Source organism: Biomphalaria glabrata, chromosome 7, assembly GCF_947242115.1.
Source record: "Biomphalaria glabrata chromosome 7, xgBioGlab47.1, whole genome shotgun sequence".
In the NCBI taxonomy this organism is placed as follows: Eukaryota; Metazoa; Mollusca; class Gastropoda; family Planorbidae; genus Biomphalaria; species Biomphalaria glabrata.
The window spans coordinates 10,400,447-10,418,249 of NC_074717.1; the positions used below are offsets into that span (position 1 = coordinate 10,400,447).

The 17,803-nt window shown below is 35.9% G+C and overlaps 1 protein-coding gene across 1 annotated transcript; it reads left to right on the forward strand.

The window, feature by feature from the left end:
- The first annotated feature begins 9,167 nt into the window (after positions 1–9,167).
- Positions 9,168–13,418, forward strand: LOC106078468 (acanthoscurrin-2-like). Its single transcript, XM_013239332.2, has 3 exons — positions 9,168–9,259; positions 12,391–12,766; positions 13,300–13,418. Exons 2-3 carry the CDS (start codon positions 12,394–12,396, stop codon positions 13,320–13,322), a joined length of 396 nt encoding a protein of 131 aa, XP_013094786.1. The 5' UTR covers positions 9,168–9,259; positions 12,391–12,393; the 3' UTR covers positions 13,323–13,418.
- The last annotated feature ends 4,385 nt before the right edge of the window (positions 13,419–17,803 follow it).

The following is a 17,803-nucleotide window of genomic DNA, read 5'->3' on the forward strand; positions in this document are numbered from 1 at the left end:
GTACTAAAACCATACAGATTATACTAATTGAAATATTAAATGCATGATCTTAACCATTTGAGAAGTTACACTGCAAAAACTTTCTTCCAAGCCAATAGTTTTGCGGAAAAGAAAAGATTCAATTTAAAACCCCACGACGTGAGCTGCGTTTTTTTTCTAAACTATAGTGCACGTAATTTCTACTAAAATCGCCACGTACAATGTCACTTAGAACTAAAAAAAAAAAGAACTATTTTGAATGGTAGTCTTTATCCGATCGCGCATTTTCATTCTAAAAAAAGTTTCTAAAATGAGTTCAGGTAAATATCTTTCCGTAACAAATTATTTCACCAAGCGAGGCTCGGTCACCTGGTATTAAATATTTATCGTAGTAGTAGTTCCTCAGTAGCAGGTTGTGATAAAATTGTAGTGCTTGCAGTGTTTTGAAATCTTGATTTACATCTACTTTTATTTATGTTTAAAAAAATCATGGTGTCATGATGATGATAATGTATTGTTTCTCCCGATAGCTGCGTAGACAAGTGGAGACAAAAGTAATTGATAGTGAGCTTTTAGACATTGAAGACTCAAGCCAATAGATGTACATGGATCTATACCTACAAATTACATTTTTGAAAACAACAACAATAGTTTGTGTGGAAACACAAACTCAGAATAGGCTCCCGAAGTGGCCAGTCAGGTAGGTTAAAAGGCGGGCCTCAATAATGTCAGCATGAATATTAGAAGGTTTCAACTATAAATAACCTCAACCCTATTTCCGTCCATACACAAAGAAGAGACGTATTCGTGTCGGAAGTGCTGGGGATGTTTTTGTTATGACATGATACCGTAGTGTACTGAGATATATTACAAGTTATTAGTATTATTACAGTTTTAAATATTCAGTGATTTGATTGTCATGAGGATATGGTTCAGTTTGAGCCTGGTATAAAGAATGTTTTTGAATAATCATCCAATTGATGGCTTTATAAAGGGTCAGATGGCTTAATCAAGGGTCAATTTGGCATTTAATGTGTCTTTGTCTACAAGGATCACATACTGTACGTGGCGTCAGTGGCGTCACTAGGCAGGTGAGGGGGGTGCGGGCCGCACCGGGTGACACCCACTTCGCTAGACTCAGGCCAAGAGTTTGGGAAAACCAGAAGCTCACTACAGTGACCAAATTGGAAGTCTACAAAGCATGCGTTATGAGTACACTGCTGTATGGCAGTGAATCATGGACCACCTACGCAAAGCAAGAGAGAAAACTAAACTCATTCCATTTGAGATGTCTCCGTAGGATCTTGAACATCACATGGAAAGAAAAAGTGTGCAATACTGAGATCATTGCGCGAACAGGTATTCCCAGCATCTTTACAGCTCTCAGACAACGCCGCTTGCGCTGGCTTGGACATGTTCGCCGGATGGAGGACAATCGCATCCCAAAAGTAAACTCGCGACTGGCTCAAGAAAAACTGGTCGCCACCACCTCCGCTACATAGATGTAATAAAATGGAATCTCAAATTAGTGAACATCAATACTGACCATTGGGAAGACAGCTCAAGACCGCACCATATGGAGAGAGACAGTGACCAAGAAAGCTATGGACAGTGAAAGAACATGGGTCTCAGCTTAGGAAGAAAAAGGTACAATATGAAAAATGACCAGCTCCTCTACCACCGAAGCAAAAGCCACCTTAACCTGCGATATTTGTGGACTGGAGTGTCTCTCCAAAATAGGGCTCCACAGCCACACGAATAAGTGAGCGAGATGAACCAGAGTCGTTCTACGACTGAAGGAGGCCAACAACAACTTATTTCTACGTTGTCTTCAAAGTATGTCTGTTTACGTCGGCTTCTATTTCGATCTGTATCTAAAACCCTATCCTTGTTTTACTAGTCATGTCATTGTCACAAAGTAAAAAAAATTCCACTATTTACGAAACAAAAAATTAATTCCTAATCGTGCCATAACTAATGTCAATTTTTAGGGTTTAAGCAACGAAGTAGATCCAGAGTATACTACGAGCACACGGTAAACAGATTTGTTTCTCTCTTGTGGGAGTCCCTTTATTGTGGAGGACCCTGTGCTGTAGCCCCACCTGCGCTTCCTTAAGTTCAGCCTTGGTGCAGATTATAATACCAGTTCGTAATTTACACACCATAGGTGGCTCACTATGTCTCAGCCAATGGGTTGGAGTTAAACTCACACGAACCACTGTCACATCTCAAAGTTAGTGGGTATAGGCTAGGAATATGAAGTCTTACCTTACAGGATTCAGCCCACGGCAGGGAGGAGCCAGACAATCGATCTAGGAGCCAAGCAATGGCTTAAAAAGCTAGACAATGGATCAAGGAGCCGTGACCTTGACAAAAAGAAGGATGTGATGAAATGATCAGCTCGTAGATGGAGTACCTTTAGACAGAAAGTTTAATAAAGAGCTGGCCTCTGGAAGGAATCTGCCTAGGCAGAGGCTCGTGCTAGTTATCAAGGTAAGATCTAACAAAAGGTCTTTAAGTTAAGCTTTTCAGCATCGCCCTCGCGTGAGTATCGTTACAATTGATAGAGTGACTAACTCGAATAAATAAAAACATTTTCAAATGTGTTATTCAATAAATTGGCTTTGTTTGTTATATTCGCAGTCATGTTTAAACAAAAACAAAATAAACCTAGTTCTTATTTTAAAACATGCTTATAATCTAGACTCTAGAGTCGTTGTCAGGATTGACTGTCGAAAGATGAACAAGTTTGAATGAACAAGATCGAATAGATAAGCAAGATTAATCTAGATCTAGAGATGATTGAGATAGGGTGGTGGCTGAGTGGTAAAGCGCTTTGCTTCTGAATCCAGGGGTCATGAGTTCGAATCTCGATGAAGACTGGGATCTTTCCAGATTTTTAATACTACCTTGAGTACTTGGTTACTTGACATTAGTTAGGAAACGTAAAGGCTGTTGGTCGTTGAGCTGGCCACATGATGCCCTCGTTAACCGTCGGCCATAGAAACAGATGACTTATACATCATCTGTCCTATAGTTCACAAGGTCTGAAAGGGGTACTTTAATTTTATTGTAGAGAAGGTCGATTACACAATGACATCATATCGCATCTTAAGGGGAAACTCCGATGGTTTTGACAATTTTTATATAATAAATGTTTTGATTTACAAATAATAAATGTATTATTCTTTTTTTTAATTTGCAATAATAACTTAGTTATTGATGTTTTTCTGGTGTAATTTTCCTGCGCATCCAAAACGATCAGATTTTCACCGGATTTCTTTGTGACGTCACACTCAGTGGTGTAGCAAGGTACCCGTGGGCCCGGGTTCAAGAATATATTGGTGGGCCCCCTACCCCAATAAGACGAATGTAATGTGTGACAAAATCATCGAGTAATCTGAATGTATCGGTATATTTACCAAAAGACATTCCAATACAACTAGAGTAGAATAATCTTAGTACGTTTGAAGCAGAACTCCAACACAATTTTTGAACAGAATTAAACGAATTAATGCCATGGTGTTTCAAATGTATACAGAAGTGTTTGATGAGATCTAGTTCCCATTCTACACATTTAAATTTCTAAAAACACTCCTAGGTGTTTGAAACATTGATACAAACTAGAATCGAGTTCTACGTCCATTATTGAACTGTAAATAGATGTAATATTTATTGACTAACATTTTTCTGGCCTTTTAAGTAGCAAAGTAAGAAACCAGGGCATCAATTTCTAAATGTGCGAGCGGCTTTTCTGGTGAAACAGTGCCAAAAGGCCCTACTAGTATACTGTCCTATTGGAAGCACCATCATAGGATAAATGGGGATTTTTTAATTACTTGGAGCATTTGTTCAGCCAATTATTCAGACGTCTGGTTCTTACAAATATGGAAACCAGAAATAACAATCTAATTGCCATTTCTTTGGATGTTCCGTCATCGGAGATCACTAAACAGTTTTTAAACAAAATAATACTAATTTGATCAACTTTGTATTTGTCTGAGCGCTGTCACCAATGAAAGAGAAAAATGGTGCAGAATGGATTTCCAATTATACCGGTATTTTGCCAAAACTGCATTGCTCAACGGGTCTATTATTTCATTTTGAATCTGTAGGCTTGATTTCCTGCCAAATGTCCATATTTATAACAATTTTTTGAGGTTTTTGTATAAATATAGTTAACTTACTTTAGAGCTATGAACCAAGTTTTAACCAAACACCAAGCAATGGTCAGTGAAAGACACTATTCCATTCATTGAGTCATCTCTCTATCTTCTAGGATCTTTGTTATAAACATTCGCCCCAAATCAGTTTCCTCATTCATTGCAATAGCACAAACAAGTTTAAATTTAACGATTCCTATATAACACTCTGATGTTTCTCTGGCTTGATAAATTTTTAATGTTATTTTCATTTATTTTTTTGTATAGATTTTACCCCCTTTTTTATTCTGTTCTAATTACATTAATTATTTTTTTTTACCCACTACAGAAGACAACAAAACAATGTGATGAAGACTTCCGGGGACACAGTCGTCCTGATTAAATGTTATACACTGTTTGACAGTGTCAACAAGGCAAGGTCGGATTCAATAGTAATTGAAACATAACAACGTGACAGTTCAATGTCTACTAAACATTTTAGTAATACAGTTAAGATCTTTTTTTTTTAATTAACAGGAATGATTTTATTTCCAACAAAAGACATAAGTTCTAATATTCTATATGTTGATATCAATTCTTTATCCCTCAACACTGGATATGTACTTAGTAACATCACTGTTCAAATACACATGTGTATGAGTAACTTATCCAAATCCAGCACATTACAAGCTTGTTAGCGCCAGCACATGAAACTGTAAGGGTTTTTTTGAAAATCAAATATAAGCCATCATGGCTGAGACTACAAACCATTGAGATTCATGCATGCACCCAGAGCCAAAACTTTAGACCACTGGCTCCCTTCACATGACATCATCATATCACCGGTCAGGTTCACAAAACCTTAAACATAAACCAAGCACTAAAAAAACTATATTTGTGATGATCACAATATCTCTAGGATTATCTCTAGCAATTAAAACAAAGCTTTAGAACAAAGAAAGTAGAAAAATAGTGGAATCATTCAGTTTCATTGAATACAAATCTTCTGGAGCAATGTCATCAGGAAAAATCCTGTTCCTATAAAGAACAGAAGTAAACTTGCCAGGAAGGTTAATAAACAAAAAAAAATTACTTAAAAATCTAGTTTAATTAACTGAGAATAACTCCCTAACATCAATTTTTTTTTTTTGATGCCCATATTATGATCAGTTTTATTTTATACATTTCAGATGTTCATTCACAAAAGAATGATTGTTACGTCCTTGCCTTAACTGCAGGACAAAAAGAAATACCACACCACCAGACTTTCGTGATGACAGTCCAAAAGGAATATCACACCACCAGACTTTCGTGATGACAGTCCAAAAGGAATATCACATCACTAGAAACACATCCTCATCCAACAAATGTATAAAAGAGAGTCACAGAAATACCCTGTCTGCTGAGAGCTTTTGAGTTAAACAAATGTACTGATAATAAGAAGCAATAAGGTAAGCCTGAAACATGAATACTGATAGGACAGGGAAAAAAAAATCTTAATCATTATTTAACACTGAAAATCTGACTACATGTTTAGACATCTCAAAATACAGAACAAAAGCACTTTATGCAAAAATAACAATATAATCACCATAACACAAGCATGTAGTTACAAAAATTTGTAGCAACAGATAAAATTTCAAATAGGTAAGAATTATGATAACGAAGCATATTTTTTCCCCTTCATCTGTTGGTCAAGTTGACGACTTCTTAAACTTTCTAGTCTTCTACAAGTTGGCACCAGTTTTGTCCTTTCCTGGCTTTCCAAGGCTGAGCCCATCCATGACCCGCTGTCCAAACTCAGGGTCAACCTTAGAAAAGTTTTGGACTGCTCTCTTTTGAATGAAATCTTGGGATTCCCTCAGGTGGCCTACAATGTTCTCTACCAGCCTGGTCCTCTCATCAGTAGACAGAACCTTTGGAACATTATATAGTTAAGATCTTACTTATATTAAAGTAACATTAAAATTCCCTGTGTAGGATTATAAAGGATTATTTCTCAATATTTTAAATACAAAACAAAATAAAAAACATATTAGCTTTAAGAAAATTGAATAATTAGCAGCTGTATCAAAATTTTAATTCATGACTATCAGGACTATCCATATAGACCTAATTGTTATTGTCGTCCCCCTCCCCCCCCCCCGTACAACACAGTACTTAATTAAACTCTCCCCATCCCCTTTTCTTCCCCCCCCCTCATACCTGTAAATAATAACAATGGTTTTATGAACATACAGGGAAAAAAAGACTGAAGCTATGGAAACGATGATCAACATCAAACGCACTATTAGGGGCTAGCCACCATTACAATATACCTGATGGAATGTAGTTCCTTACAGTAAAGCTTAAAGTTAATTGAAGTTAATATAAATTTTGGTACAACATTTAGAATATTTTGAGGGAGCTTTTTAAATTCTATTTATTATAGGTTTTTACTAAAGTGCATTTATTTTTTCACTTAGGTGTCATCCACAAGTTTTCATGGTGGTCCCAGCCCTTCATGAGTCATGGACTCATGGGCAATGAGCCCCTTTGCGTCATTGTTGCTACGCTTCAGGCTGTGGGTCACTAATGGCCGTGGGCCCGGGTTCATTGAACTCCTTCGCGCTATGGATGCTACGCCACTGGGACTCACACACACTAACATATTAATTTAATCTATTGACTGATTGTATAACGGGAGACCATACAGTAAAGTTTACATTCTCTTAAAACAAATATATCTTCCTCTATGCAATTAGATCTAGATCTTGAAAGCAAAGAAGAAAAATTGCGTGTTGAAATTAGATTTACATGCATGACTAACTACGGCAGTGTGTATTTTCTCGCCAGACCCCTCAACACAACAAACACTATCGCTTGGTTGTCTTGTCATTACTGACTACACGTAGTCTCGACTAGCCTTACACTGACCAGGGACAGGGAGGGGCTTAGATGAAAATGTTTGTTTTTTCCTCCAGTTGGGTATCCTAATGCTTTTGGATCTATCTATACATGTATATATATAACTGTACCCGAAGCAGGACGTTTTGGCGCCGCCGTTTTGGCGACGCCGTTTTGGCCCCGCCGTTTTGGCGCGAAGGTCGTTTTGGCGCCAGCCGTTTTGGCGACGGGACGTTTTGGCGCGATATACATTATGTACGTTTATTGTATTATTTCTTTTAAAAGAATTATTCATATCTATGTTTTGCATGAGTGTTTGTGTTAAGACATATTTTTCACGTACTAAATGTAAATGTGTGTTTGTTTTTCACATCATTTTCTTTAATAAACATTTTGGCTTGTGTATGTGTGTTTATTAAGAAGCACATTTTTATTTTCAAAAAAGTTTTTTAAGATATTACTTTAAAATTAAAAACAAATATCGCGTTAGAGAGGGGAGGGGTGGAGGAAAGAGTATATACAAGGAGTGAAATGTGAGAAGAAGAGAGGGGGCGGGATAGGCGTCACATGTAATGAACATTCCCAAGGAGATGATCGCCAGACGCATGACGCCAACGACCAGTGCTCGGTGCTGGTCTTGTCTTCATTTATTTAACTCTTCCTGCGTCAATGCGAGATGTGCCACTCAAATCACCCCTACCCAATTTCTCAAAATATATCTTTTCACGTTAGAGTTTGTACTGATCACATTCCGTGTCTTGATCTTTACTATGTGTGGAGTTATTGTCATCATTCAGCGTAATAGAGCTTTAGATGTTAACATGGTTTTTGTTACATTAAAGTGTGACACTTAGCTAGTTCGTATATTACACTAATGTCAAATAAAAAAAATCTTTTGGAAAGAAATTCAAAAATGTCATCCAGTGCGATTAGCAGAACTCACATATAGCATGTCATTACCATTCAGGTATCTGACTTATTATAGGCCAATATTCATGAAATAAGCAAAACCTTTATAATTAAAAAAAAAACAATTCGCTGAACGGTGTTAGAATTCATACTATACATACAATATTATGGTTGAGTGAAATAAACATTGTTATAAAAGCTACGTACTTATTAAATTATCGTCAAATGATAACTCGCGCCAAAACGTCCCGTCGCCAAAACGGCTAGCGCCAAAACGTCCCGTCGCCAAAACGGCGGGGCCAAAACGGCGTCGCCAAAACGGCGGCGCCAAAACGTCACGTACCGAACTGTACCATAGCTCTGGACTAGGCCGTCACTAAGCCTAACAACTACTGTAAGAATGAAGCGATACGATTGGTTAAATCTAGTTTCTCTTTCAGTATTGTTGAGGGAAGTGACGTTTGACTGAGCTAAAAATAAAATCCCAATGAGCCCCAATTTTTTTTTTAGATGTCAAGAGTTTACTGACTAATTTATTAAATATAAATGTTTCTACGCATTTAAATACAAAATAGTAAAATGTTTACAATCACAACTTTTTACACAGAATTTAAATATGTCAATAACTCAAATTTGAGAAATCATCGGAGTAACCCTTTAATCTTACAATTATTACAAGCTCATTGTTTAGTAATTAAAACATTGTTTTCGAATTATTAATTAATGTAAATTTAAAACTGGCTCTATTTAGATTTATTGCGACCTCAGATGCAAATTAGCAGGTCACTACTTACAGATGATAATGTAGTTTGTAGACACTTTTGTTTGTGGAAGAAAAAAAAATGAAATGAGAATTTTGCTAAATAAGTTAGTTAGCGAAAGAATTTATTGGTTCGAATATTTTATAATGAGTCATTACTGTATTTTCATTTGTGACCATCAAAGCAGAGCAATGTATAGCAACGCACGATGTAAGATTATTTTTAAAGAAGCTTTTTTTTTTCCTTTTTTTTTTTAAAATCGTATTACAATTATGAAACCTAAAACACAAAATTAATAACGGTTATTGCCCTTTCGTCGGTCGCTAAAAAATAATCGTAAAGATGTGTAAAGATGGACTTATAATATCAAGGAATAAAATCCACATAATAAAAACATCAAAAGATACAAATTTGACATGATTACAACTTAAATCCAGTTTAATCTGATGTCCCTTTGGGGCTAGTAAACTAACTGGTATACATAATGTATATAAGGGGATGCTACCTATTTACAATTAGTCTGCTCCGAGCCTACTTGCCTCCCTTGTTGAGACGGATCTTTCCGTAGTCATTACAGTATCGGTAAATATATAATCTGAATTTTGTTATGCTAATATATTTATTTTTAAATATTGTTTCGAATGCTTTATGCATTTACATAGTCTGTGCTTTAAAGCTTTATTGTCCATTTATTTATAACTAGCCTGACATTACCCGCGGCCTGCGGGTCTAAGTTTGTGTTTACTAATCTAGTGGATTGGATTTAGATGTATGTTAAACTTAGCTAATGATCGTTTCAAGTTTTTTCTCTTTAGCTACGAAAATAAAATTAGGTTAGCGAAAATTGGTTTACCCGAAGCCGATACATTCATTTCTATTAAAAACGAAAAGAGCGATAGCTTTGTTCAATGAATGGGATTATAAAGTGAACAATTAAACGAAATAATTTTTAGTATGCGATTCATGAATGAATATAGATCTAGGCTATCTCAACTCGGCTTCGCAGCTTTCGTAAACGAATGTAGTCTCTTAAAAATGCTTTAGAAAACCAAATTTGAATGTTTATTTGATCAAAATATTAAATGAATGGACTATAATTAGTATGTTCATGTGTTAAAGTATAAAACTATCTGTGCGAAGAAAAGTTTTATCATCTTAGAGTTGAATTAGAGTTTTAGATCTAGGGATGGGATTATAAAGTAAACAATTAAACGAATTAAATTTTAGTACGCGATTCATTACGGTATTGTCTAATGAAAGAATGTTCGCCAGGAAATCTGTAGTCACAGATATCAGGAACGAATTTATGTAAAAAATGCTTTTGAAACACAAAATTGAAGGTTAATTTTATTATGTAATGAAATCAAAGGATCTTCTTTTGTATTTTCATGTGTCAAAGTAAAAAACTATGTGCGCAAAGTATATTTCTTAAAATTAGATCTAGGTCTAAATCCTTTCGATCTTTTCTCATGTCAACATTGTTAACCATGGCCTAGATCCATAAAATACTATAGCTGTAATAGAGTCGGACAACTTTATTTTTTTTGAGGGTTTTAAGTTTGTTTTAGGGCTACAATACATACACTACGGTCTAAGTTAGTACCCAAGGAACATTCCTGCCTAGTTTTATCAAGATTGGTCAAGTGGTTTTGATGTCTATAAGTAACATACATACATACACCTCACATTCTACTTTATAATATAGATCAACTAGACATATGTTACCCGCGACCCGCGGGTCTTTATTTGCGCATTACTGTCGATATAGTCACTGAGAGTGTTTTGTAAACAATTAAACGAAATAATAATGTAATAAGTAAAGCGAATGTGTCAATGTAAAAATAGTGTGAATGAAGCTATCAAATCAAAATAGCTAATAGGCTTAAATCCATTTTTTAAAATTAAAACATTTGCTTTTGAATAATCTAGTGGATTGGATTTAGATGTATGTTAAACGTAGCTAATGATCCTTTCACGTTATTTCTCTTTCGCTACGAAAATAAAATTAGTTTTGCGAAAATGGTTTACCCGAGGTCGATACATTCTTATCTATTAAAAACGAAAAGAGCGATAGCTTTGTTAAATAAATGGGATTATAAAGTGAACAATTAAACGAAATAATTTTTAGTACGCGATTCATGAATGAATATAGATCTAGGCCTATCTCAACTCGGCTTCGCAGCTTTCGTAGACGAATGTAGCTTTGGAAAACCAAATTTGAATGTTTATTTGATCAAAATATGAAATGAATGGACTTTAATTAACATGTTTATGTGTTAAAGTATAAAACTATCTGTGCGAAGAGAAGTTTTATCATCTTAGAGTTGAATTAGAGTTTTAGATCTAGGGATGGGATTATAAAGTAAACAATTAAACGAATTAATATTTAGTACGTGATTCATTACGGAATTGTCTAATGAAAGAATGTTCGTCAGGAAATCTGTAATCACAGATATAAGGAACTTATTAATGTAAAAAATGCTTTTGAAACACAAAATTGAAGGTTAATTTTATCATATAATGAAATCAATGGATCTTCTTTTGTCTTTTCATGTGTCAAAGTAAAAAACTATCTGCGCAAAGTGTATTTCTTAAAATTAGATCTAGGTCTAAATCCTTTCTATCTTTTCTCATGTCAACATTGTAGACATGGCCTAGATCCATAAAATACTATAGCTGTAATAGAGTCGGACAACTTTATTTTTTTTGAGGGTCTTAAGTTTGTTTTAGGGCTACAATACATACACTACGGTCTAAGTTGGTACCCAAGGAACATTCCTGCCTAGTTTTATCAAGATTGGTCAAGCGGTTTTGATGTCTATAAGTAACATACATACATACATACCCCTCACATTCTACTTTATAATATAGATAACTTATAGTTTAAAGACGAAGGCGCTTGTTTCAATTGCAGATTAAAGTACAATAATATAGGCGGAGTGAATTAACGATGAAAGATAGATGTCGTTAAAAAAAAAGATTATTCAAATCTGATGTAACAAATATTTCTCGACATAAATGTACATCATTGCTGGTTCTCCCACTCTCTGTCAGAGATTTCCTTTTCCCAGCATGCCTTAATATTTGTTGAACATTGATTTCATGATATTTCTTTCAAAATGCCTGGATTTAGTGGTGTGGAAAGCCCCCAAAAAAGCTTGCGATTTGTTTTTTTCCAAGACGGAATTAAACGATATAATAATCGCAGAGGCGTCACTAGTGGTGTGCCGGGATTGCGGTCCGCACGAGGTGCGTTTATAACTAGGTGATGCTTGTATAAATAAATCTCCGATTCCAAACTTTCCAGATTCTTTTTCTTTCTTTTCTTTAACATTTTAAATACCCCCCCCCCCCAGTTCTACTAAATTCGTGTGAGGGATTAGCCTTTTGCTAACTTTAAGAACATATGAATAGATTGAAATATGTTTGAAAATAGAGGTTCTCATTATTTTAGGGTTAGAGTCAGCTTATACCTGTCTGATAAAAAAAATTTAACACGTTATTTCTCCCAATTCCCACTGTCGGTTCAAGCTGAAACTTTACACAATTACTCATTGTCGGTGACAACACATGAATCAATAAAAAAAGTAGTACATTAAATAGTGTTAATTAATTATTTATATCGAAAAAGGTAAATAAATCGTACAGTACGGAGATATATGGCTCTAAATATTAATAAAAAATGTTCTTACGTAATGTTTATATCTCCACAGAAAATGTACAAGTCTGTTGCAGCCGTTCTTCTCTTGGTCGCCATGGTTACCGCCAATGGTGGATACGGAGGTGGTTACGGTGGTGGCTGGGGAGGATTCGGTGGAGGATGGGGAGGACTCGGTGGTGGATATGGAGGTAAAGGTGGATGGGGCTACGGTGGAGGACTTGGAGTCGGCCTTGTTGGCATTGGCGGATTCGGCGGACTCGGCGGATGGGGACGTGGCGGCGGATACGGATACGGAGGTGGATACGGAGGCGGATATGGTGGTGGATACGGAGGCGGATATGGTGGTGGATACGGTGGATACGGCAAAGGTGTTGTCAGCGTCTTGCCGGTTGTTGGTGTCAGTGGTGGCTATGGCGGCTATGGCTATGGTGAGCAAAATCTTCTTTCAAATTTAAATCTTCATTCAAATTTAAATCTTCATTCAAATTTAAATGTAACATAATTTTAGTCTAATTGAAAGAGACTTTTCTAAAGTGAACTTAATTATTTAGAACGAAAATGTACGTTTAATTATATTATAATATTACCAACGGCACGGATTATTTCTTAGTGTTAGATTCAGAAGTTCAGGATTTAATTCATTTAGTAGGAATTGCTTGCTATTGAAAATATATAGCAGAAGAAGCGTAAGGGCTTCTTAAGGGATGCATGAGTATAGCCGAAGGTATAAGTTCGGGGCACAACAGGTAGAACCTGGTTTCGCTTTATAATTTTAGGCCCTCATCAGTCAAGGATAATTCAAAAGTCACCTCTGCTGGCTCCTAGAAAACGTAGGCTTAGTGCCTAGGCTTTGTATTTATATTTGAGATAGTTTATTATGTTAAAATACAATTTACAATATTTCAATGTGTTTTAGAAATGTTTATGTTTACACTGATCTTTTTTATTTTTCATTTTACAGGCGGTGGCAAAGGCTACTATTAAAAAACTCAAGCTTTAATTTTTCGACATTTTCAAGCTCTCAATATATGTTCAGTGACGTTGCAATACAATAAAATGTTAAGTGAAAAAAAACAACAACACAGACTTGTTTTACTTACATGAGAAAAATACTTGTTAATGTTTTTAATGTGTCTTGGAATCTTGCTGGGACCTACTCATTTTTAGCCCGATGCAGGAAGTTGACAGCTAATAAGAAGCTCTAAATAAAGAGAGAAGCCCAGTTCAAACCAGCCTCCTTCAGTGATCACACAACTAAGTCTTGACTGTAACGGAAGATTGTGTTCAGGCTTAAATAGTTACTTACGGTTTGATAGACATTTCTCAGATCAATTAGAAAAACGTCTGTCGCTTGTGTCAGGGTTCATTTTATGTTTGTCTGTACTTGGTTCCTGTGGCTCGATGGGGGGGGGGTTCCTTGGCTTGATAATGGTTATATAATTAGGAACAATTGCTGCTCGATATAGTTAACTCCAACTCCAGAATTTCAAGAATATAACAATGATACTTTAATACGTAATAATCCAATAGAGCACAAATAATGACATCAACTACAATGTATATTTAATACACACAACACCAGTCCAGGAACAGAATACAACTGACTACCAAGTTCACTCCATCAACCAACGGAAACTCACATTCAAAACCATCACGTGTCTACTGTTCACATTCATGCCTATGGAAATAAACAAAGGGATATAACTCTTTCATACTTATATAGTACAAAGAAATAACACAATCACTCTCACCATACCTGCCCCTGACAGCTTGGTGTTACAGTTCATCTTATTGGCTTGCAAACTCTTCTCGTATTGAGGGTGGATGTACACGGATTTCAAAAATTTCTTATTGTTTATTATGTTTATCTTTGGGGAAAAAATACTAAAATCTAATTGGCCACACATTGGTAGTTATAGTTTTTTCAAAACACAGTCATCTTAAAATTAGATTTGGCGTATGTGATCACACTTCGGTGGGAATTCCTGCACTCACTTCATTTGTTTTTTTATATTGACTGATTACTGATAAGTTCGGATTGATTCGTGTATAGTCATTAACAATGATTAATTATGCAAAATTTCAATTTGATCCAAGAATAGGAAGTGGGAGAAAAAAACAACGTGTCAATACGTAATAATGGAATTAAATCCATATGTACATCCACATCTCTAATTAAGTAGTATTTATTCCCCCTATTTCGTTATCAAACAAAATGAAAAATTTCATGGTTCGTAAAGATCTTCCCACAGTGCTAGCAAAAAAGAAGAACAGGCAGAAAGAGAAAGCATGCCTATCATGGAAAGAAATTCTATCCAAGGTAAAAGACAAAGAGGAATGGAAAAAGACGGCGAACATATCTTGTGTGGTGTCACAACGGTCCAACAGACTAAGGAATAGGTGAAGGTGTAGTAACCCTTCCCCCCTAAAAAAAAAAAAAAAAAAAGGGGAGCTGGATAATTTAGGAGACCTACTTTTTTTTTTTTATTTTCCAATTCGTTTTCCAAACTTGATGTTTATGAAATTCACTGAAAAGGAGAAATATTGGAAATAAGATTTACTGAAGTGTATAGTGTATAGATGTCAGTGATTGCTAAGTTAAAAATGACATTATGTATGAACTTTATAATAAGGCATCAAAATTGGTGGAGGTGAATTTAAATTTATTACATTTTTCTTTTGTTGTTTTTAAAGGGAGTTGATGAAACATCTTACCGGCCTTTTTCTGCTTCTTTCTTTTCTGAATTTAAAGTTAGAGAAATATTGTGTACAAATTAAGTACAACCCCTTCAATAATACTTTAAATATTTAAAAATTTTGTCCCAATAGTCACTTTCCAATTTGATAGGTAGACAGGTAGATAGGAAATAGATAAATTGGAGATGATAGAACAGTGTTTCTCAAACTTTTTTGTCTGGCGGCACAGTAAAAAAACTACAAAACTTTCGCGGCACACCACGAAGAGCAACAGTTGTTTTATAATAAAAAAGAAAAAAGATTTTACATGTTTTTAAGTATTACATTTACTGTGAAGGGTGTGTCTGTTTTTGAGAGCAAATTCGATCTAATCGAGGCTCCAGAGCCGACAAACAAACTCGCATTTCATCGTCTATTGTAAGAAGTCTCTCTCTTTTCTTAGACTTGATTTCAGTCAGTGCTGAAAATCCAAACTTACAAAACCATGAAGATGCTAATGGAAGAATTATTTTGATTGCTTTTAAACTGATTGCAGGATATAACTTGTTGATTAAAATCCAAAAAACATCCAGGCTTTTCTCGGCGAAACTTGACTTAAGAACTGCATCGTTTTTTAAATCTATGAGCTGCTCTGCTTCTTCAGTTGTCAGATTCGTAGCTTCATTGTTTCCAAATGGATAGCTGACCCATCCATATTCATTACTTCCAACTGTTGGAAAGTAATGCTGCAATGCTGACTGCAGGTGTGTCAAAGTGTCCAGAATTTCGGGGGTGATTTCTTCATTTGAAGCTCATTCATTGTAAGTAGGAAAGCAGTCGAAGACTCCTTTCAAGATCATACTTTGCCACAAAGACAATTTTCCCCAAAATGACTTCAGTTTTGAGGATGCAGTGATGATGGTTTCCGATGGTCCTTGAAGACTTAAATTCAATGAATTTAATTTATCAAATAAATCAGAGAGAAATGTCACCTTAACCCACCAGATCTCGTCATGAATAGAAAATCCAAAGTCTTTTTTTTTCACCCTCCAAGAATGACATCAACTCGGCCTTGAGTTTGACGACACGCTTTAACACTTTTCCCCTGGAGAGCCAACGAACGTTGGTATGATACAGGAGGCATTTGTAGTCTGAATCCATTGCTTTACAAAGCTGAGAGAAAAGTCGGGATACAAGCGGTCGAGATTTGATAAAGTTTACAACTTCAATCACTTGATCCAGAACAGACATCAAAGATTTGAAGGAAAGAGCTTCTCTGTGGATCATGCAGTGAACAACTAATACATTTGGATTTTCTTGACGCACAAGAGTGACGAATCCCTTTCTATTTCCCTGCATGGAAGGACAGCCATCGGTGCAAACGCTGACACAGTTTTTCCACTGTAGTTTAAATAGCAAATGTTTTCGTTCACCACTTGTAAAATATCTTCGCCTTTGGTCGTAGTTGGTAAGTCTTTGCAAAATAAGAATTCGTTGACACATTTTTCATCCTTTATTAACCGAATAAAAGCTAGCAGCTGGGCTTTGCCGCTAACGTCAGTGGATTCATCAACTTGAAGAGACCACAGCAGAGACACTTCATCGTCAGTCACATCAAAGTGTTCGCAGATTTGATCTTGTAAATCTGACGATAAGTCTTCAATTCTGCGCGAGATAGTATCATTTGACAAAGGAACTTTTTTAACTTTTTCGGCGGCATCGGGTCCAAGGATAGTTTCAACAACTATTGCTAAAGCTGGTGCAATGACTGATTCAGCCTCTGTGTGTGCTTTCTTACGTTTTGCTAATAAATGAGCAACCTTATAACTTGCAATCAATCCCTTTTCTGGCAGCTTTAGGTAGTTCGTAAGTTTCTTAGCTTGTTTATTTTGTTGAGCGTTGATGTTTTCGAAGTATTCCCTCGGTTGCACTTTTACAGCTGGATGTTTTGTTTCCAAGTGTCTCTTCAATTTGCTTGGAACAAGCGCCTCATTCAACAGAGTTGCATTGCAGATCAGACAGAATGGCAATGGAGAATCTTCAGTTCCCGAAGATATGAAACCATATCCGATGTAATCTTCTTTGTACCTTGGTTTGGTTCCTTGCTTTTCATTTAACGCTTGCGCAGTTTCATTCTTGCTAACGTATTTATCCATGGATAACAATGAATAATGCTTATTGATAATTTGTTATTATTAAAATTCACCTAAACAATTTACATGAAACACATCGCTTATTATTTGTAATAGTAGGCTAGTAGAGACTAAGAAACCATTTCTTGTCTGTTTAAAGTTTAACTGCTGCGTTATTCAAGTTAGATGGTCCATATATATAGGCCTAAAAGGCATTCAATTACCCCGCCCCCTATCTGTTAATTAGCACATTCTTTCGACATGCCAGCAATGTGGGTTACTGGGTTACAATAAAAGGACGGGCCTGACCAAACAATAACATTTACTATCACATTATTATCGTTACCAATTCAAGAACTGACGTGAGTCTGCTAAAGCGGCCTACATTTATAATAATATTTGTATAGTGGACGCCATAACCTGAAGAGCTAACAACCCTTTCCGTCACTATGGAGCGCTCCACTTCTATTACTGATCATTGCAAGTGGGGATGTCATCGCAATGTAAAAAAAAAAAAAAAATTAATAGTAGGCAGACCTGTGTAACGCGTGCACGTGTGGCGTTCTGAAAACTCCCGCGGCACACCTGCAAATCTTCGGCGGCAGCGCCAGAGAATGACTACTCGTTCATTTCTAACATAATAATAATAAGTGTTTA

Bases quoted from the DNA above. Each gene is read 5' to 3' on its own strand.
- LOC106078468 (XM_013239332.2), top strand. From the start codon at position 12,394: ATGTACAAGTCTGTTGCAGCCGTTCTTCTCTTGGTCGCCATGGTTACC. The intron at 12,767-13,299 runs GTGAGCAAAATC...TTCATTTTACAG, and splicing joins CTATGGCGGCTATGGCTATG to GCGGTGGCAAAGGCTACTAT.